Source organism: Nerophis ophidion, linkage group LG26 (genome assembly GCF_033978795.1).
Source record: "Nerophis ophidion isolate RoL-2023_Sa linkage group LG26, RoL_Noph_v1.0, whole genome shotgun sequence".
Lineage (NCBI taxonomy): Eukaryota > Metazoa > Chordata > Actinopteri > Syngnathiformes > Syngnathidae > Nerophis > Nerophis ophidion.
In genome coordinates, this window is record NC_084636.1 from 18,681,719 (window position 1) to 18,704,740 (window position 23,022).

General features: G+C 38.8%; 1 protein-coding gene across 1 annotated transcript in view; it reads left to right on the top strand.

The window, feature by feature from the left end:
* The window catches only part of LOC133543280 (voltage-dependent R-type calcium channel subunit alpha-1E), a 257,650-nt gene that overhangs the window by 151,490 nt on the left and 83,138 nt on the right, over positions 1–23,022 (top strand). The window contains exons 19-20 of the mRNA XM_061887764.1: positions 4,495–4,586; positions 17,732–18,583. Of these exons, the coding sequence (XP_061743748.1) occupies positions 4,495–4,586; positions 17,732–18,583 (944 nt within the window). The remainder of the gene's footprint in view (positions 1–4,494; positions 4,587–17,731; positions 18,584–23,022) is intronic.

Below are 23,022 nucleotides of genomic sequence, written 5' to 3' on the forward strand. Positions count from 1 at the left end.
AACTAACACATAAACAGACTAAGGACATGAAACAAAACTACACTTACTGTGACGTGAAAAAGCATGAAACTATGGCAAGAAGTGAGCAATCAGGAGTGTGTAGAAGGTGCTGTCGCCAGACTGACTGCCTGGCAACTACCGGCTTAAATAATGCTGTGGTGATTAACAGGTGCCTGAGTCCAAATGAACCAGGTGCGTGACATGACAGTTGAAAACTAATTGGTTGGCATGGAAAGTAAAACAAACCAGGGTGCGAAAAAACAGGAACTAATGGAGTCCAAAACAGAACATAACTAAACAGAACATGATCACAAAGACATGGGGCAGTATAGCTCGGTTGGTAGAGTGGCCGTGCCAGCAACTTGAGGGTTGCAGGTTCGATTCCCACTTCCGCCATCCTAGTCACTGCCGTTGTGTCCTTGGGCAAGACACTTTACCCACCTGCTCCCAGTGCCACCCACACTGGTTTAAATGTAACTTGGATATTGGGTATCACTGTGTAGGGCGCTTTGAGTCACTAGAGAAAAGTGCTATATAAATATAATTCACTTCACTTCACATGACACATATGAGTTGGGAAATTGTGTTAGATGTAAATATAAACGGAATACAATGATTTGCAAATCCTTTTCAACCCATTTTCAGTTGAATATGCTACAAAGACAACATATTTGATGTTCAAACTGATAAACATTTTTTTTTTTGCAAATAATCATTAACTTTAGAATTTGATGCCAGCAACACGTGACAAAGAAGTTGGGAAAGGTGGCAATTAATACTGATAAAGTTGAGGAATGCTCATCAAACACTTATTCGTAACATCCCACAGGTGTGCAGGCTATTTGGGACCAAGTGGGTGCCATGATTGGGTATAAAAACAGATTCCCAAAGAATGCTCAGTCTTTCACAAGAAAGAATGGGGCGAGGTACACCCCTTTGTCCACAACTGCGTGAGTAAATAGTCAAACAGTTTAAGAACAACGTTACTCAAAGTGCAATTACAAGAAATTTATGGATTTCAACATCTACGGTCCATAATTTCATCAAAAGGTTCAGAGAATCTGGAGAAATCACTGCACGTAAGCTGCATGGCCGAGAACCAACCTTGAATGACCGTGACCTTCGATCCATCCAAACAACGTCTTCTTCATGGACGCCCCTGCTTATTTCAGCAAGACAATGCCAAGCCACATTCAGCATGTGTTACAACAGCGCGGCTTCATAAAAAAAGAGTGCGGGTACTTTCCTGGCCCGCCTGCAATCCAGACCTGTCTCCCATCGAAAATGTGTGGCGCATTATGAAGCGTAAAATACAACGGCAGAGAACCCGGACTGTTGAACGACTGAAGCTCTACATAAAACAAGAACGGGAAAGAATTCCACTTTCAAAGCTTCAACAATTAGTTTCCTCAGTTCCCAAACGTTTGTTGAGTGTTGTTTAAAAAAAAAAGGTGATGCAACACAGTGGTGAACATGCCCTATCCCAACTGCTTTGGCACGTGATGCAGCCAAGAAATTTAAGTTAATTATTATTTGTAAAAAAAAAAAAAAAAGTTTATGAGTTTGAACATCAAATATCTTGTCTTTGTAGTGCATTCAATTGAATATGGGTTGAAAAGGATTTGCAAATCATTGTGTTCCGTTTATATTTACATCCAACACAATTTCCCAACTCATATGGAAACGGGGTTTGTACAAACCAACAAGTGTTATGGTTAAGTTAATGGTGTAGTTTATTTGGAACATGCATACAAGGTTAGGTCAAAGTATGTTTACAGTTACACAAAGGTACCTATAATGATTTCAGTCTACATTTACATCACTTTCTTGTGGTTTAGATCAGGGGTTCTGGCACACTGACAAAGCTTAACCCATCCCATCCATCCATTTTCTACCGCTTATTCCCTTTTGGGGTCGCGGGGGGCGCTGGCGCCTATCTCAGCTACAATCGGGCAGAAGGCGGGGTACACCCTGGACAAGTCGCCACCTCATCGCAGGGCCAATACAGATAGACAGACAACATTCACGCTCACATTCACACACTAGGGCCAATTTAGCTTAACCAATTGTTACTATAACAATCTACCAGGTTAATATAGTTTGGTTGTCTTTCTTTCCCGCCATTTTTCGGTATTAATTTTTTATTTCTAGTTATCATTACGCATATGTATTGTTGAATTTGAACAACTGTATTGTTGAGAGAGGTAAATTATTGGCATTGTTCATTATCAATAACACTATCTCTATTCGTGTTTGTAATTCTCAATTTGTAGTGTAAAAATGCCCATTGTCATTTCTGTATTATTATTTATTTCGCTAACTACTTTTTTGATATCACTTTTACCATCATATTCGTACATATTTTATTTGCTGACGTTGTTCTATTGTTGTTGTTATTGTTGTGTTTGCTGCTGTTGTTTTTGTCTCTCTGTCTAATCCCCATCTTGTCCCCACAATTTGCCCCTCTGTCTTTCTTTTTTACTCTTTCCATCCTCTAACTGCTCCGGCCCGGTTGCACCAAATGATAATATAAATAAATGTAATAAAGTCAAATACAAAAAAGGCAAAAAGAGAAGTATCCTACACTTCTCTTTTGTAAAGTAAATCTACATCAACTATATGTTTTGCCTGAGAAGCTGGACAGGACACAAAAAAATAAATAAATAGATCAGGGGTTCTCAACCTTTTTGACCTTGGGGCCCAACTTTTGTTCTACAGAGGGGCCCCTTACAAATATTAACACTGAATTAGTAGCCTTAGTCTTGATTTTGATCATAATTGATAATAATATCTAACCTACGTACAGTTGAACAGAACAAACCTTGTCAAATGGTGTGAAATCATATGTTAATCACAAAGATTATTTAACACATAAACCTTGGGGTTACGTCTTGTTAACCCGGGGGTCAGCAACCCGCGGTTCTCTAGCCGAATGTGGCTCTATAGTACCGCCCTAGTAGCTCCTTGGAGCATTTTTATAAAGAATTGAAAATGGAAAATGATGGGCGAAAAAATAATGTTTTTTTTTTTTTTAGTATTTTCGGTGGTTCTTGTATTATGGACTGGACTTTCACAATATTATGTTAGACCCACTCAACGTCCATTGCATCCGGTCTCCCCTAGAGGGGGGGTTACCCTTATTTGCGGTGCTCTCCAAGGTTTTCCTATAGTCAATCTCATCGAAGTCCCACTGGGTTGTGAGTTTTTGCTTGCCTTTAGGTGGGCGCTGAACCGCGGATGTCATTGTGGCTTGTGCAGCCCTTTGAGACACTTGTGATTTAGAGCTATAGAAATAAACATTGATTGATTGATTCTTGAACCTACCATTGTGTGGACTGTGACGCAACAGTAAATTTTCCACTCCTTGTTTGTCTCATTTTGTCCACCAAACGTTTTATACTGTGCGTGAATGCACAAAGGTGCGCTTTGTTGATGTTATTGACTTGTTGGAGTGCTAATCAGGCATATTTGGTCACTGCATGACTGCAAGCTAATCAATGCTAACATGCTATTTAGGCTAGCTGTATGTACATATAGCATCATTATACTTCATTTGTATGTATATTTGAGATAATTTAATATCCTTTACTTGTATCCTCTTTGTATATAATTTAGTTTTGCATGTCTCACGACACATTATCTGTATGTAATATTGGCTGCATTTGTTTCTGTGCCATGTTGTTCCTTGCTTGCCAAAGATTGTAATAAATCTATTAAAAGAAGACGGCCTGCCGTTTCCTTTAAGTTTGACATACACATCTATACCTTTGGCCATTAAAATCCATTAATTTCCAGGAATGATCTCACCTTCAGAGTAGCCTCTGATTTACTAGTGGTTAGAGTTTCCCCCCTGAGATCGGTAGGTTGTGAGTTAAAACCTCGACCGAGTCATACCAAAGACTATAAAAATGGGACCCATTGCCTCCCTGCTTGATACTTTAACTTTAATGGTTTTTAATGTTGTAAAAATGTGTAGAATAAATATTAACTTTCAGCATTTATGTCAACGAAGATATCCTTCAGCCTGCGACACATAGTCATTTTGATAGTAGGCTATTATAGCTAATATAGACACGTCATGTGTTGCCTTCATTATAAGACTTACATTAGTTTTTTGAGGCTCCAGACGGATTGTTTTCTTGTATTTTTGGTCCATTATGGCTCTTTGAAGGTTTTGGGTTGCCGACTCTTTGTATAGGATATGGGACACAACATTTATTGAATCATGATCATGCTGATTAAGTAATACTTTTAACAAAAATCAGTATTGTGATACTGTCACTTTTACTCTTGAATGGTGCCAAACAAGCATTTCTTGATCCTCAAACACACAAATCCGTAAAAGGTACACTTTCACTACTCGATGAGTTCAACTCCCCTACATATTTGCATATGCTGTCACTCTTTACTGAGAGCTAATCTTGAACATTCAGGGTCGATAGTAATTGTTTGGTTTCCATGTCCATTAGCTTAAAAAAATATTATTTCTCTTAGGACGAAGAAGAAGCAGAGGCTGCTTTCAACCAGAAGCATGCTCTCCAGAAAGCCAAGGAGGTTGGCCCATTGTCTTCCTTCATGTCCTCAGAGTAAGTCCTTCTCTGGTCTGATCTCCTCTTCCCTTTTTTCTGCCACTCTCTTCATCTCCCTCCATCACTGTCAGTGTGTAGAAGTATTCCGCAGTTGCCTAGAGCACATGTCTTCGGTTTGATAGAGTAGATTTCAATTCTAATAAAAATCCATCAGCATGGAGAACAGTTATGATCAGAGGTTTGGTTAAAAAAAAGCACTAATGGATGTATTCTCCTTGCATCCAAAATTTAGTCTTAAATCCTTGTGTCTGTGGTTATTCATACAAATTTATGTTCCTATTGTTTTCATAGAGACAGGTATACGGAAAGTAACATGGGCTTTAAGAAGCAATAATGTTGCCAGAATAGATTATTAGTATAATGTTAAGTACATAGCGTGTGTGCAGGCTTGATTTTCTTTGTGTACTCACTTGTGGAAAATAGGTCAACAGAGGGACATCCTCTATTATATGAGACAGTCTTTAGATTTTGATATGCTTAGTTATAATAGTGACATTCGTTCAATAAGCTCATGAAACAAGTTGCCTTAATTTTTGGTCAAGGTCTTTGATTGATGGTTCTCCTGTAGCTTTATTGATAAGAGTTTTTCTTAAGCCTCCATAAGTAGTCATGATTTTTTGCAGAAACAAAACACATATTGTAATTTCCAAGTATGTTGGTGTTTTGTGATTGTGCCTTTATGAAAAGGAAACGTTTTGATTGCAGTGTTGACTCTTAATTTTCATTTAACGGTTTTTTTAAAAGTTTGGATCTTACCATTCAGTTTTTTCAGCCATTTAATGCAGAGCACTCCAAAGGCCCAAAGGCCATTTAATGCACAGCCCCCCGAAAAACACAGATGCCTATGTAAAGCCTAGATTACGGGATGTTACTGTGTAGTCTCCAATCCAGGGGCGCCAAACTTTTGGCCTGTAATGGCCAAAGTGAAAATGTGCCAATGGGCTGTGAGTCAAACAATGATTTTAAGTGTTGGCCAGCCCCATGACTGAGGTTTATCCATCAAAATGTTTTAGTACTGTCAGGTTTGTCACTGACAGTTTATTTATGTTTTGGTTTTTCCTTTGTCTTTATTTCCTGTTAGCGGTTTTATTTTGGTTGTTTCCTGCTTGTCTCCCTGAGAAGATGGTGGCGTCCTCTGCTGGCCCACCGGAGATGGTGGAGGCCTCTGCTGGTCCACCGGAGTGGACCAGCAGAACTGTCAGTGACAAACCTGACAAGTACGACTTTGGTAAGCTATGAAGCCACACCGCTCGATGGATTGTACTGTGCTATAACATACGAGTATTCTAATAGTGTGTGTATAAGGTAAGACATATTGTCTGGCGTTTTGTTTTGCGATATTATGCAAAATCAACTTTTCTTACCTTCTGGTACCTGCTGATCTGTATTTGGGATCTGCATAAGTCCTGAAAATTTTCCCGCATCCGCCTTTGTAGCCAGTGGTGATCCTGTAGTCAGTAATCTTCTTTTTCTCTAGCTTCTTGTTGTGGGACATTTATACTCCGCTGTTGCCATTTCTGATATAAATTAGTATCAATTTCTTACTTATATCTGTCAGTAAACTCGCTATGAAAGTGTTAAAACATACTGGTGTAGTTAGTTTACATTATTCACCCAAGGACCTTTAGTTTTTAGAGAGTTCCGGTTGGATGATTTTTCACAGGACACATTTCCGGCGTTGTTGTTGCACTAGTGAGCTACAGAAGAAGAGATGCTGCTCCGTTATTGATTTAAGTAAAGTCTGAATGTCAATAAAACATTTAGCTCCGTCTTTTGACACTTCTTCCACTCCCATCCTTCCGCGCTACACCTCTACAACAAAGATGATGGGGAGAAGACGCTGTCGAAGGTGAGTCACGTAAATAAGACCGCCCACAAAACGGGGCATCCTTCTCCCCGTCATCTTTGTTGTAGCGGTGTAGCGTGCAAGGACGGGAGGGGAAGAAGTGTCAAAAGATGGCGCTGACATTCAGACTTTATCTAAATCAAAAACGGAGCAGCATCTCTTCATATGTGGCTCACTAGTGCAACAACGCTAGAAATGTGTCCCTTGAAAAACCGTCCGACCGGAACTCTCTACTAACTGAAGTTCTGTGGGTGAATTGTGTAAACTTGCTACACTGGTAGTTTTTAGCGCTTCCATAGCGAAATATAAGTTACAACTTTACATTACTTTATATTGGAAATGGTAACAGCAGAGGATGAATGTCCAATAAGAAGAAGATAGAGAAAAAGAAGAAGCTTATCTTCTACAGCTTATCGGACTACAGCGGGGGAAGTGCGCAAATTTTCAGGACTTATGCAAATCTTAAATACACATCAGCAGGTACCAGAAGGTAAGAAAAGTTGCTTTTGCATAATCTTGTGAAACTAAACATCAGCTAATATGTCTGCTAATGGCTGCCATTATGCGATCCTTATATACACAACATAGTAATACTTGTATCTCTGACTACGGTAGCCGTAATGGGCCGACAATCCATCAAGCGGTGCGGCTTCAAAGTCATACTAAAACATTTTGACGGATCTTTAAGTGCCATGTGTAGGGTTGCAAAGGGGTGGAAAGGTTCTGGTAAATATACGGAAACTTTCCAGAAATTTACCACGGGAAATTAAGCTCGGGAAGTTTGGAAATGTTGACAATTTTTTGATTATTCAAAGCTGGACACCGTCTATCTTATTCTGTAGAATAAGATGAGAATCTTGTAAAACACTAATGCAATGCCACACACAGATATAAATAGTCAGCTAAACAACTGGAGTAGTCATTAAAAATATTTTATTGATGGACAAATTATTAGAAATATGTTAGAGGAATAAATGAACACTCAATCAGCATGCTAAATCCAACTATAACCTACATTCTTGTATGACAACAGAATGGCTAGCAGAACAGAAGGCAGAGGAAACCACACCTTTTCATTTACTATTTGCTACTTGAACTTTACACATCACAAAAAATGTAAATTCGAATTGCTAAAGTTGTTCGCATAAATGAATGAGATTTGACATAGAGAAAATTTGCATCACGGCTAACGTACAAATATTTTCGGTTCATTATGAGGCTGTGGTGGTACATAAACCTAGCTAGCTAGAGATATTGGCCCCAAAATCATTTAACAAGTACAGGACCAGCTAACTAGCTAGCGAGCATGATTGTAATTATGCTGGAGTGGTCTACAGTCATTCAGTAACAAGCAATTACACCTCTATTAAACTTAAATACCATAGATCAAATATATTTACTCCAGTAATATCATCAAAACTTACCTGACTGGATGAAGTCCTTGGGCTCAAATACTAGTGCGGCCTCAAGACTCCTGCTATAGTGTGTAGCATGCTGGGAATTATCTGTGCATGTCATGGAAGAATGCACTGCACATGTGATGGAGGAATGCACTGTGAAGGGTGGAAATTCAACTAAATTTTTATTAAATCAGGCTGTTTTAGCTAATAATCATGCTGCAGATCTAGCATGTTGCATTCAATGTTTATTCCCATTAATTTCCCATTAATTCCTGTTAGTTCCCATATATTCCCGTTAATTCCCATGGAAAGTTTCCAACTTTGAATATTCCGGGAATTTTGCATCCCTAGGCGTGTGTAATGTTCTTTATATTAAAATGGAACATATAAAACGTTGGTGTTGTTTACTGGCGTCATATTGCAGTCTACATGTATCTCTTATGTGTGACCGCCATCTACTGGTCACACTTATCATCACACTGTGTACCAAATAAAATTGCTTCGAGGTCGGTCAGCACAACCAGAATTATTCTGTACATTAGGTGCACCAAGTTATAAGGCGCGATTTTTTGAGAAAATTAAAGGATTTTAATTGCGCCTCATAGTCCAAAAAACCTGGTATATATTTTGTTGGGGACATGCATGCTGACTCTATTTCATTGACTACCATTATTTTAAAATCAGTTTCTCTGTTTTTACTGTAACTAACTTGCCCAACCTTAGATGTTGTTTTGGCAGCCGCTCTTTTGTGTTGCGTCTCCATCTCTCCACGGTGTATGTGTGAGTCCCTGGAAGAAAAGCTCTGAGGCTGCATCACTACAGACTACATCACTAAAGTGCACAGTTTGAAGGCATTGAATACAGAAGTACTCTGCATAAAACGGCTGTAAATCCTTCAGGCCAAATTTTTGTAAGCTTCCTGCTACAGTATATGATGTGTGGAATAAAAAGTAAGGGCTTTCAGGCAGTGTGCTCTATCTGGAAAAGTAATAGGACCTTTTTTCATTAGTGGCAAGGTTTCTAGGATGTCCAATGGATTTTGCTCATTTGTGGAGGGTATTGTGCGAGATGGTGGAGCTGCATGTGCATGCACAAGATTTTGGCCTGCCTGGAATCTATAAGCACGTACAACTTTGTTGTATAAGCATGTGGCAAGATCATTTTTTAGCATGAAACATCTTGAAATGGAACGGCACGGGGGTGTACCGCAAGAAATTTGACATCACTATTCATAAAGGATGCTCTGAACTTCAAGGCTTTCTTATCTCATATCAGTAGCCAGTGCACTGCTGACCTGGAGGAAACTGGCATGCCAGCAGAATATAACAATATGAATATGCAGCATGTCGCAGGCTGATACATTTTCTGCATGCGTCTGATTGCTGTGTATAGGAATATTTATGTACTGTATACAGAAAATCCTACAGTGTTCTCTGAGACTATGTCTCCTATTAGGCTGCTAGGATTTTTTGGGGGGGTTCACCAAGCATGACCTTAAAGAATGTGTCACTGCTTGGGGGTGGTGCGTCCTGATGCCTTTCAAAGAAAGAAACATTCTTATGTTTGCATAGAAGCTCATTTCTGTGTGTGTGTGTGCTCATCATGTAACTGTGACCTAACTTCTCAAAATGTCCTCTGATCAGTGTTTGTGAATGTCTTCTAACAGGGATGATACAAGAGCCATCTTGTTTGTCAATGTCTATGGAGACACACACCAAAGAGTTGACAATTAGTCTTTTATTCATGTAAATATCGTGCAAATCTGGGCTAAAATATATATGTATTTTTAAAGGTTTATTTGAAATAGGGACATATACAGAAACTTAGACACCTGAAACAGTTATCCCATGTATGCATCATTGTGTTTGTAGCCAAAGCTAATTTACAACACTTGTCCCCAATTATAACAACAACAACGCAGAATATCCAACATGTGTACTGTATGATACAAGACAAGCATTCACACTAATGAAAACAACCCAAATTTAAGTCTAAGCAATATTACTATTTTCCCCCAATTATTAAGTGTTTGTTTGAAAAATTCCAGTATGTTAAACATTTTCTGCAAGAAGAGCAAACTTAACAGTAATGGAAACCCAATAATGACTGACACGGTTGGGTAGAAGTCATTGGTGCCATCTGTTGGTTTATGTGTATAGTATACATCTCTAGACCAGTGGTTCTCAAATGAGGGTACGCGTACCCCTGGGGGTACTTGAAAGTATGCCAAGGGGTGAATTATTTTTTTTTTAGATATTCTAAAAATAACAACAATTCAAGAATCCTTTATGAATATATTCATTGAATAAATCAACAAAATATGAATGTAAGTTCATAAACTGTAAAAAGAAATGCAACAATGCAATATTCAGTGTTTGACAGCTAGATTTTTTGTGGACATGTTCCATTAATATTGATGTTAAATATTTCTTTTTTTGTGAAGAAATGTTTGGAATTAAGTTCATGAATCCAGATGGAGCTCCTTTAAAATCCTTAAAGAGGGCACTTTAAGTTGATGATTACTTCTATGTGTAGACATCTTTATTTATAATTGAATCACTTGTTTATTGTTCAACACGTTTTTAGTTATGTTTCTATCTTTTTTTCTAAATAGTTCAAGAAAGACCACTACAAATGAGAAACATTTTGCACTGTTATACAATTTAATAAATCAGAAACCGATAACATAGTGCTGTATTTTACTTCTTTATCTCTTTTTTTCAACCACAAATGCTTTGCTCTGATTAGGGGATACTTGAATTAAAAAAATGTTCACAGGGGGTACATCACTGAAAAAAGGTTGAGAACCACTGCTCTAGACGATGACAATGACCTGACTTTTTCAGGCTTTTAGGCAAAATGCAGTGGTCAATACAGTAATTTATCAATATTTTTAGCTGTGTGAATGAAAAGTAAGCATTTTTATTTTTGTCAAAAGCAGATTTTTCTCATACAACTCCAGGATTTTAATCAATGGTAGAAGTGGCTTTGTCTGTGTTTCATATCCTTTTTCTCTCAGCATTCATACACAAAAAGTGTGTTGTGGAAATATTGATAATTCTGAGAGAGTTTTATCACGTCACATTAGAGCCAAAAATCCAAGCGCATAAAAACTGTTATCGCGCGCTGATTCTCCACTTCGTGCACGCGCACGACACCCTTTTGCGCGCGCTTAGTGTGTTTTTGCGCGCGGCGCCTTTTTGCGTCCGCGCGGTTCCTATGTGCGCGCCGCGCCGTCTTCGTTTTGGCACTTTGGGGGCGGGTATGCTTAGACGGCCCCTCCTTTCTGATTGGTCAGGCGAAAAACGCTCAGGGCCAATCAGAAGTATAGCAGGGCGGGTCATCGTCAATATGTATAAAGATTTACGGAGGAAGAAGTGGATAAAAAAATGTCGGCTGAAAAAGAGGTAAATTGAGAGACACAGTTATTTACATTATTGAACTGGTTTGGAGTGATTGTAAGGGTATATGTAAATATTGAATGTATGCCACATTGTGGGACTAATAATTTTCTTTCCACTATCTATTTTAAGTTTACACCAGTGTCTACCCGAACCCACTTATCTATGGGTACTTCATATCAGGACCACATGATTAGCATATGGGCCTAATTATTGATGTTATGATTGCAATTACTATTTTAGTAGAATAATGAATGACAGGTTATCACTACAATTAATGAATATAGTTTTAATATTACTATAAAAAGTATTTACGTTTCTGCAAACAACTCAAACTATGGAAAATTTGATATCAGCCCAGATCAGTATAGATGGCAGAGTTAAAAATATGTATTTAAAAAAAACAACCAAAACAGCTAGCTCCAAACATTAGGCAAATTAAATCTGAGAGATAACAGTGTAATACTTACTTGTTCAGCCATGATAGCTCCATGAAAACGTGATTTCCTTTCTTTTTAATCCCAGGGAACTGCCATGGACCTTTCATCATAAATATGAATAAACACTCCATGTTTCTCCAGCGTAGCGGCCATCTTACCTCGGACAGCTCGTCCCGATCATTTTATTGATGTCAATGGTACATGTACTATTTAAATATACATATACATACAATACTCTGACATTTATAACAAATCGAACCGTTTGGAAATTGGTTGAAAATTGAGCAAGTTATGGTTATTTAAATAGTACATGCTAGTGTATGAATGTGAGTGTGAATGTGGTCTGTCTATCTGTGTTGGCCCTGCGATGAGGTGGCGACTTGTCCAGGGTATACCCGCCTTCCGCCCGATTGTAGCTGAGATAGGCGCCAGCGCCCCCCGCGACCCCAAAAGGGAATAAGCGGTAGAAAATGGATGGATGGATGTTCCTTGACATCTACAGTGGGGCAAAAAATAATTTAGTCAGCCACCGATTGTGCAAGTTCTCCCACTTAAAATGATGACAAAGGTGTGTAATTTTCATCATAGGTACACTTCAAAAGTGAGAGACAGAATGTGGAAAAAAAATCCAGGAATTCACATTGTAGGAATTTTAAAGAATGTATTTGTAAATTATGGTGGAAAATAAGTATTTGGTCAACCATTCAAAGTTCTCACTGATGGAAGGAGGTTTTGGCTCAAAATCTCACGATAAATGGCCCCATTTATTCTTTCCTTAACACGGATCAATCGTCCTGTCCCCTTAGCAGAAAAACAGTCCCAAAGCATGATGTTTCCACTCCCATGCTTCACAGTAGGTATGGTGTTATTGGGATGCAACTCAGTATTCTTATTCCTCCAAACACAACGAGTTGAGTTTATACCAAACATTTATATTTTGGTTTCATCTGACCACATGACATTCTCCCAATCCTCTGCTGTATCATCATTGTATCCATTTTGGATAAAAAATATTTTTAAAACAGACAAGTGAGGAAAGAAAACATATTTGAAAATATAATTTCCATCATTGACTGACATCTGTCAACTGGTTTGTGTATGAAAAGAGAGATATTGATCTTGACACTTCATTAACTACGTGATGTTCTCTCAACAGATGAGACATTACCTTCTTCAAAGACTTTTAGATCAAATTCAATTGGCATTTTCCACAACTCCTCTAAATTTGGACTTTTTAGAATTTGTTTATCGACAGGAGCTGTATTATCTTGATACATATTGACGATGACCCGCCCTGCCATACTTCTGATTGGCCCTCAGCTTTTTCCACCCGACCAATCAGAAAGGAGGGGTCGTGTAAGAATAATCGCCCACAAAGTGCCAAAACGAAGAGGGCGCGCGCGCACATAGGCACCGCGCGCACGCAAAAAGGCGCCGCGTGCGCAAAAAGGCACCACACGCGCGTAAAAGGATGTCTCGCGCGCGCACGAAGTGAAGAATCAGCGCGCGATAACAGTTTTTATGCGCTTGGATTTTTGGCACTAATGTGACGCCATAGAGTTTCTTTACAAAAGGCTAGCGCCCTTTTCTGTGTGTCTCCCTGTCTGTTTTGTCTCTGCTCACAAAAACACTAATGTCTTGTTTTCAACCAATCGCACATTGATAACACGGACCACACAAGAGTCCAACACTCCAGTAAGTAACACGTACTGTACTGCTCACTTCCTGTCACTCTTCAACCTGAATCTTTGTCATTCACACCTGCTTGAACTTCACCGACACAAACGCCAGCCTCATTCTTTTGAGAAAAATGCTCTTCATGTCTACAATCACACATTTCACGCCTCAATTTTCTTATGCATTTCACTTTTTTTGCTAGCACACACACATGTTGTTTCTCGACTTGGTCGATTGTCACCAAACAAACATCTTCACTGAATTTAATAAACGCTTGCCGTTGCCGGTTAAGCATCTGATTATAGCATCTGCTAATTACTTTCATCATTTTTCATTATTACTGAGGTAAAATACATTGGAACTTCTGAGGTCGAACGCAATCTTTTTCAGGAATCTGATAAAATGGTTTGGATTTCCAGTTCTCCATATAGTAAATCATTTAAATAGAAATGATCTGTTCCAGGTCAAACTGTTGCTATTATAAAACATTTCAAATAGAGATGTCCGATAATGGCGTTTTTGTTGATATTCCGATATTGTCCAACTCTTAATTACGGATTCCGATATCAACCGATACCGATATATATACAGTCGTGGAATTAACACATTATTATTCCTAATGTCGTCGTGATGCCCCGCTGGATGCATTAAACAATGTAACAAGATTTTGCAAAATAAATCAACTTAAGTTATGGAAAAAAAATGCTAACATGGCACTACCATATTTATTATTGAAGTCACAAAGTGCATAATTTTTTTAACATGCCTCAAAACAGCAGCTTGAATTTGGGACATGCTCTCTCAGGGAGATACATGGGTTGAGGTGGGCAGGGTTGCGGGGGATGGAGTTGAGGTAGCGAGGGGCGGGGGGTTGTATATTGTAGTATCCCAGGAAAAGTTAGTGCTGCAAGGTCTTCTGGGTATTTGTTCTGTTGTGTTTATGTTCTGTTACGGTGCGGATGTTCTCCCAAAATATGTGTCATTCTTGTTTGGTGTGGGTTCACAGTGTGGCGCATATTTGTAACAGTGTTAAAGTTGTTTAGATGGCCACCTTCAGTGTGACCTGTATGGCTGTTGACCAAGTATGCGTTGCATGTGTGTGTGAAAACCTGTACATATTGTGTGTTTGGGCCGGCACGCAAAGGTGTTCTTCTCCCTACGTCCGCGTACACAGCGGGGTTTTAAAAAGTCAGACTTTTTACTTTTTTTTAAAACCGATATTGATCATTTTGAAACCGATACCGATAATTTTCGATATCACATTTTAAAGCATTTGTAGGCCGATATTATCGGACATCTCTAACTTCAATTTATGCAACTGCCTTGCAAATGAAAAAGTCTGTCATGTTAGTTATGTTCATTGTAAAATGTACCAACAAATTAAGCAGTTTAAACTACAAACCCCAAAACCAGTGAAGCTGGCACGTTGTGTAAATCGTAAATAAAAACAGAATACAATGATTTGCAAATCCTTTTCAACTTAATGTTCGAACTGGTAAACTATGTTATTTTATGCAAATATTACCTCGTTTGGAATTTGATGCCTGCAACAAGTGGCAAAAAAGACTGAGAAAGTTGAAGTATGCTCATCAAACACTTATTTGGAACATCCCACAGGTGAACAGGCTAATTGAAAACATGTGGGTGCCTTGATTGGGTATAAAAGCAGCTTCCATGAAGTGCTCCGTCATTTACAAGCAAGGATGGGGCGAGGGTCACCACTTGTATGAGCAAATTCTCAAGGAACTTAAGGATTTCACTATCTATGGTCCGTAATATCATCAAAAGGTTCAGAGAATCTGCAGAAATCCCGTATGTAAGCGATGACATTACGGACGTTCGATCCCTTAGACCAGTGGTTCTCAAATAGGGGTACGCTTATACCTGGGGGTACTTGGAGGTATGCCAAGGGGTACGTGAGATTTTTTTTAAATATTCTAAAAATAGAAACAATTCAAAAATCTTTTATAAATATATTTATTGAATAATACTTCAACAAAATATGAATGTAAGTTCATAAACTGTGAAAAGAAATGCAACAATGCAATATTCATTGTTGGCAGCTAGATTTTTTGTGGACATGTTCCATAAATATTGATGTTGAAGATTTCTTTTTTTTGTGAAGAAATGTTTAGAATTAAGTTCATGAATCCAGATGGATCTCTATTACAATCCCCAAAGAGGGCACTTTAAATTGATGATTACTTCTATGTGTAGAAATCATTATTTATAATTGAATCACTTGTTTATTTTTCAACAAGTTTTTAGTTATGTTTATATCTTTTTTTTTAAATAGTTCAAGAAAGACTACTACAAATGAGCAATATTTTGCACTGTTATACACTTTAATAAATCAGAAACTGACGACAGAGTCCTGTATTTTACTTCTTTATCTCTTTTTTTTCAACCAAAAATGCTTTGCTCTGATTAGGGGGTACTTGAATTCAAAAAATGTTTACATTACTGAAAAAAGGTTGAGAACCACTGCCTTAGACGGTACTGCATCAAAAAGCAACATGAGTGTGTAAAGAATATCACCACATGGGCTCAGGAACACTTAACAAAACCACTGTTAATAACTACAGTTTGTCGCTACATCTGTAAGGGCAAGTTGAAACTCTACTATGCAAACCGAAAGCCATTTATCAACAACACCCAGAAACGCTACGCTGGGCCCGAGCTCATCTAAAATGGACTGACGCAAAATGGAATAGTGTCCTGTGGTCTGAAGAGTCTGCTTTTCAAATTGTTTTTGGAAACTGGGGACCTCGTATCCAGTAGACCAAAGAAAAAAATAACCATCTCGACTTTTCTAGGCGCAAAGTTAAAAAGCCAGCATCTGGGGGTGTATTAGTGCCCAAGGTATGGGTAACTTTCACTACTGTGACGCACCATTAATTCTGAAAGGTACATACATGTTTTGGAGCAACATATTTTGCCACCCAAACAGCGTCTTTTTAATGGACGCCCCTGCTTATTTCAGCAAGACGATGCCAAGCCACATTCTGCACGTGTTACAACAGTATGGCTTCATAGTAAAAGAATGCGGGTAATAGAGTGGCCTGCCTGTAGTCCAGACCTGTCTCCCATTGAAAATGTGTGGCGCATTATGAAGCGTCAAATACGACCACGGAGACCCTGGACTGTTGAACAACTTAAACTGTACATCAAGCAAGAATGGGAAAGAATTCCACCTGAAAAGCCTTAAAAATTGGTCTCCTCAGTTCCCAAACGTTTGTTAAAAGAAAAGGCCATGTAACACAGTGGTAAAAATGCCCCTGTGCCAACTTTTTTGCAATGTGTTCCTGTAATTAAATGCTAAGTTAAAGATCATTTGCAAAAACATAAAACATTCTCAGTTCGAACATATCTCTAAAGGTTTCGTGGCCACATGCGTGGACAGCACCTTTTAGCTCTTATTTCCAAAATTGTGTACACTACTGAATTGGGGTCTTATGGCCGCTTATGTGTACACTTATACTGACATCTGGTGGTGTCAGAAGAGTATAACATACAATGGACTTTGGAAAAAAAAGTGTAAAATTAAGAATTAGCATGTCACTAAACATGAAGTACACGTATGTCACTTATGGACTAAGTACATCATATCAAAAGATGATTCTTAGTTTTTATTCTAATTAGGGTCCAATAAGCCCAAATAGCAAAGAGAAATAAAAAAGCATGTAGACAAACAGCATGAGCCTTAAAGGGTTAAATATCTTGTCTTTGCAGTCGATTCAATTAAATATAAGTTGAAAAGGATTGGCAAATCATTGTATTCTGTTTTTATTTACGAATTACACAATGTCACAACTTCACTGGTTTAGGGTTTTGTATAAAGATAAAGGCCACATATGTGCCTCATTTGTTTCCTTTGTCTCAGTTAATAATGGTGTTTCACAGGGGTAAAAATATTTAAATTACTGTAAAATGTTAAAAAAAATATCCTAACTTTAATGTTGATGATGTGGTGCAAAGAGGCTGGTCACACAAATGTAAAAAGAAGCTACTGCACAACAACAAAACTCTATGATGATCTAACGACAACACTACTTTGAACACAAATTCACTTTCTTTCTTTTCCTCTTAACACCCTGTTTGAAGCTGGTCCATCAATTGTGACGTGTAATGTAGAAAGCTTAAGAAAAAGCAAAACTACTTTTTGTGCAGCTCGAAAGGCACATTTTTCCAAAAATGTGTACGACCTCAGGAATGTTCCACCTTAGAGGTCCCTTTGTAATTGTAAACACAATGTTTACACTTGGACCAGACCAATGTGTCCAATATGTGTCAACATCTTTTAAATGACATGCCTAAAGCATCTGTATAAAGTATAAATTGTGAATTGATGGATTTTGTCTTGTCCACCTTTCCACAGAGGAAGCCGAAGGAGGCGGCCCTACCTGTACAGAAAGAGAGCCATTCACCGAAGTCGACCTACCTACTCCTGTTCCCTGGAGGAGGCGCAAGGCAGCATCAGGGAGGGTCACCCTCTCCCGCCACTCAACCCGTCTAACTCTTTTATGTCCAGGAGAGAGAGGAGAAAGAGAATGACCATGTCCGTGTGGGAGCAGAGGACTAGCCAGCTGAGGAGACACCGCCAGATGTCTAGCAGGGAGATTTTGTTTGGCAACCCCAGCGAAGAGAAAGACGGACCTCTACCTGCGGCCCAGTCCGGGCGGCAGCTGTCATTGCAGCGCAAAGTTATGCAGAACACGCCACCAGAGGGGGGGAAGCACCTGGACTCACCACCCAAAAAGCAGGCCTCAGGCGGTTCCATGGATCTGTCTGGTGATACCCGCGATCCTCCCATGTCAGCACCGGAACACTCGAGCGTTAGCCCCAATGATCCTTCTGAGCCCCTTCCAGAGCCTCCCAAATCAGAAAATGGGAAACTGAACGTCGACGAGAGACACAACAACATGAGCGAGCGAAAGAGTCCCAGGTTTAACGGCGATCGTCAGCACAGGCCGGTCAAGAAGTTCAGACCACGAGATGGTGGTGACGCTCTCACACCCCAGATGGGAGGTCACGGTAGGATTAGAGGCAGGAAGACGCAACATAGCTACCAAAATGGGGGTGACAGAAGTCAAGGATCATCTCCTAGAGAAGTAAAACACGAGTTAGCGAGTTGCCCGCTCAGCAAAGAGAGCAGCAGAAATCCTGGGAAAGTCGAGGACAAAGAGGAGGCGAGTGAGAAGAGAGAGGACTCACTACTTGAAGAGAAAAGGTAAAATTATTTTTGTATTGTAATACAAAATATATTGCAAAACAAAAGGATATTACCAAGGATATTTTTTAAAGAAATTATAATTTCTTTAAAAAATTTCTCAATTATATTTGCCCGACAAGTCAATGGAGGGAATGGCTGGTGTATCATGGGGGTTTTTCCAATTGACATTTATATTACTGCCTAAGGCCCCTTCTACACTAAGCCTAAGCCTAAATCAAAGCAGTAAGGTTATCCAGGGTAAATCCCGCCTGACCATATCCTTGTCCACACACATACAATGGTCGTTTAGATAGATAGATAGATAGATAGATAGATGGATGGATAGATAGATAGATAGATAGATAGATAGATAGATAGATAGATAGATAGATAGATAGATAGATAGATAGATAGATAGATAGATAGATAGATAGATAGATAGATAGATAGATAGATAGTACTTTATTGATTCCTTCAGGAAAATTAAAATTCCAGCAGCAGTGTACAGAGTTGAGATCAATTTAAAAAAAAAAGTAAAAAGTAAATAATGGGGGTTTAAATGGAAACAAAATAGAGAAATATTACAATAAGAATAAAAAATAAAAAGCAACAATGGGAATAAAAATACAACAGTAAAATAAGACTGTAACAAGAGAAAGTAGGCAGTATTGATCATGTTATGAAAACGCACTGCACTGTTATTGTTTTGCATCCCCTGTCATCCTTGTACCCACCGCCCCAGAGAGGAGTTGTACAGTCTAATGGCGTGTGGGACAAAGGAGTTTTTGAGTCTATTAGTCCTGCACTTGGGATGAAGCAGTCTAGCACTGAAGACCCCCTCCGTCCGCCGGCGCAACACGGCCTTGTACGTGTTGCGTGTTTTAGACTTAGACTTAGTGTGCATGTTCCATCCATCCAGATTCACACACTAGGGCCAATTTAGTGTTGCCAATCAACCTATCCCGAGGTGCAAGTCTTTGGAGGTGGGAGGAAGCCGGAGCATCCGGAGGGAACACACGCAGTCACGGGGAGAACATGCAAACTCCACACAGACAGATCCAGAGCCCAGGATTGAACTCAGTACTCACAACTTCATATTGTGAGGCACATGCACTAACCCCTGTTTCACCGTGCTGCTTTGTGTGCAAGTTCTTAAATTAAATTTAACTTATCTGAACAATATCCAGTGTTTTGGTATTTCAATTATTTGGAATCTGGGCCTTATTGTAGTTCAGACCTTCATGACGCTTCCTGCTAAAAGTTCCAAAGCAAGCTTGTGATGATTCTGTGATCAAAGGTGTGGTGATCTAGGTCCATATCTTTTTTGTTTCTGTGACAAAATTAATGATGATGCACACGAAAGATAAACAATTATCCACAGCTGAGCCATCATAAATTAATCAAATCTTTAATGGACATTTAAAAGTAAACAATGTGATAAAGAACATTTTACAACAATCAATCTAGGGATCTAGATATCTGATCAGGACACTCCTCACTCAATTCCCTTAACCTTCATCGTCCATTCGTTTTTGGTGACTTTATATACTCTAGACCTAGACGTTGAGTTTGCGACATACAGTACATGGCGGACAATAACTGATATAGTCTGCTTTGCCAATCCGAATGCATTCGCTGGTTTCCGTAGTCTTCAGTTGTCGGCCATGTCATACAAAGCACACGCTACCTTTTTTATGACATCCACGTAAGCATGCATTCTCCTTGTCTCTCCTTCGACAAATGGACAAAGTATTTCGATAAGTAGAATCACAGCTGACCTGGACATTCAAAAGTTCTCTTGCCGTCTGAGATGTGTTGTATCCTAAATAGCTGCAATCGCGCGTTTCCTTCACTTAAAGTATTCATTTGTGATTTCCACAAGCGTCTGTACATGTACAAGAAGGAGAAACACGGGCATGTCTGGATGACTTGCCTCCACCTTTCCAGTGGTTAGCTCCGGTTGTTATGAAGCTGGCTGTGGCGCGGTCTTTCTGACTTCACTTCATCTCTGAACTCAGTTTGTAAACAATCAATGAGTCCATGCAAAGGTAAGAGCCGTAGATTCAAGAAATACACGGCGAACTCACCCATGTAAAAAAATTATCCATTTTCTTGACAAAATCAGCCAAAATATAAATTTGAAATGAAGTTGTAAACATACTCCAGCCCATAAACTTACAATAAAACATGCTTTTAGTTTGTGAAAGTATAATTTTGTGGCCATACTTGATGCACTCTGCTGCTACATTAATGCAGTGTTGAGTGACCAACCGGCTATAAAACGTGCACCTTACTGTGCAAAAAACTAAACATTAGGTGCTCTATTAGGTCCTCCTAGTCTCTAAGCCAATTTAAATCTAGGCTAAAAACATATTTTTACTCCTTGGCATTCAAATCCAGTTAGACAGGATATACTAGTTGTATTTATTTATTGGTTGTTTGTATTTATTGTTTTATACTTTTTTATTTATTTGTTACATTTTAATATTTTAGGTGATATATTCTGCACTTCTTTGAACATTTATATTACTACTGTATTTTGTTCATCCTTCCGTGTTATGATGTAAGTGTGACAATATGTCCCCCTTTACTTATGTCTGTACAACACTGGCCAACTGGGGTTGTTTTTGAAATGTGCTGTATAAATACACAAACTGAAGTAAACTGAACTAAAAAAATACACAGAATGACCAAAAATATAAGTTGTTACCCTCATTTTGCCAAAATCTTCATTAGCTTTAGACCAACAATCACAGAGAAATCCTGATTTCTGTGTGAAATATGTAAACTATGTAATGTTTCAAGTCATTGTGCTATCAATGCCTGTACATTTAGACTTAGACAAATTGTATTGATCTATTATCATCTATTATTACACCCAAAATGTGGTTTATTCCACTCTTTCAATGTTTACTCAGCTTATTTTTTATATTTGTGTTGGATTTTCTCTTCTGCTGTTACCAAATAGCATTATCTTAGTTTTACCGAGATTCAAGGACAGTCTGTTTTTGTCAAAACATCTCATGACTTTGTTCATTTCTGTTATTATTTGTATTAGCTACTGTGTGTTCTCTCCAAAACAAAACATAAGACGTTGTGTTGTGTGTTTACCTTGAACAAGACACTTCTGTGTGTGGCTCTCTAGTGTTGGCGGAAAACCTTTTCCTCTCATAGCTGTCATCTTCCTGGGTTGCGAGGAAAGTTATCTTAAAGTTTTTCGCATTTTTACATGCCGAAAAACAAAGTTGCTAAAACAAACGTTTTATCACAAAAAAATAATAATGATGCACAAATCCACATACCTGTGTTGGAAACACAAAACACACATACACAGGTCTCAACTTTCTGGCGGACTGATATCTGCTCCTGTGTGGTGAAAATACCATGCGTAAATACAACCAAACAATTCAAACAGTCGACGCTCTACTCCTTAATTAACAAAATCGTGCAAAAAATTACTTCAAACAACGCATCACTTATAACCACAACATTAATGTTTTAACTTTTAAAGTATTAGGAAAGTTTAGGAAGAATATTTACACTATGAAGAAACACGGAGCAGTGAAGAACTATTACCTCCTCATTAAAAAGTCCGAAGCAAGAGGAAAGAAAACAACCGAAAAAACAGCAAAGACACTTCCCGCACCGGACATCTGATTCTTCAAAATAAAACCAATACTTCAAAATAAAACATAACACCCTGTCTCGTTCATAGTATAGCGCAACAACATCACACTATTACACTTGAACTCCTCCACATGGGGCAAGATTTCCTCCTCAACATGGAGATGGGACTCCGCACTTTTCCGGGCTAGAACCATTTGTATTTGAAGTCCTCAGTTAAAACTGGGTCTGGAATCCTTTCTTCTAATTTTTGTCTAATATTTACAATGTAATTATTGAAGCTTTGTACTATTTCCTTCATCTTGTCAATATTTATGTTTCCATCTGAAAAGTATTGGGGTATCAATGTTTATTTTATTTATATAGCCCCAAATCACAAATGTCTCAAAGGACTGCACAAATCATTACGACTACAACATCCTCGGAAGAACCCACAAAAGGGCAAAGAAAACTCACACCCAGTGGGCAGGGAGAATTCACATCCAGTGGGACGCCAGTGACAATGCTGACTATGAGAAACCTTGGAGAGGACCTCAGATGTGGGCAACCCCCCCCCCTCTAGGGGACCGAAAGCAATGGATGTCGAGCGGGTCTAACATGATACTGTGAAAGTTCAATCCATAGTGGCTCCAACACTATGGATTGAACCATGATGCCATTAAGGATTACCTCTTAATGGCATCAAGAGGTAATCCCTCTTGATGCTATTAAGGATGTTGCTCTCATATTGTTTATTTGGAAGCAAACATACATACTCATCATATAAATAGATTTAATACCTGTGCTCGGGATCTTTCTGTGTGGAGTTTGCATGTCCTCCCCGTGACTGAGTG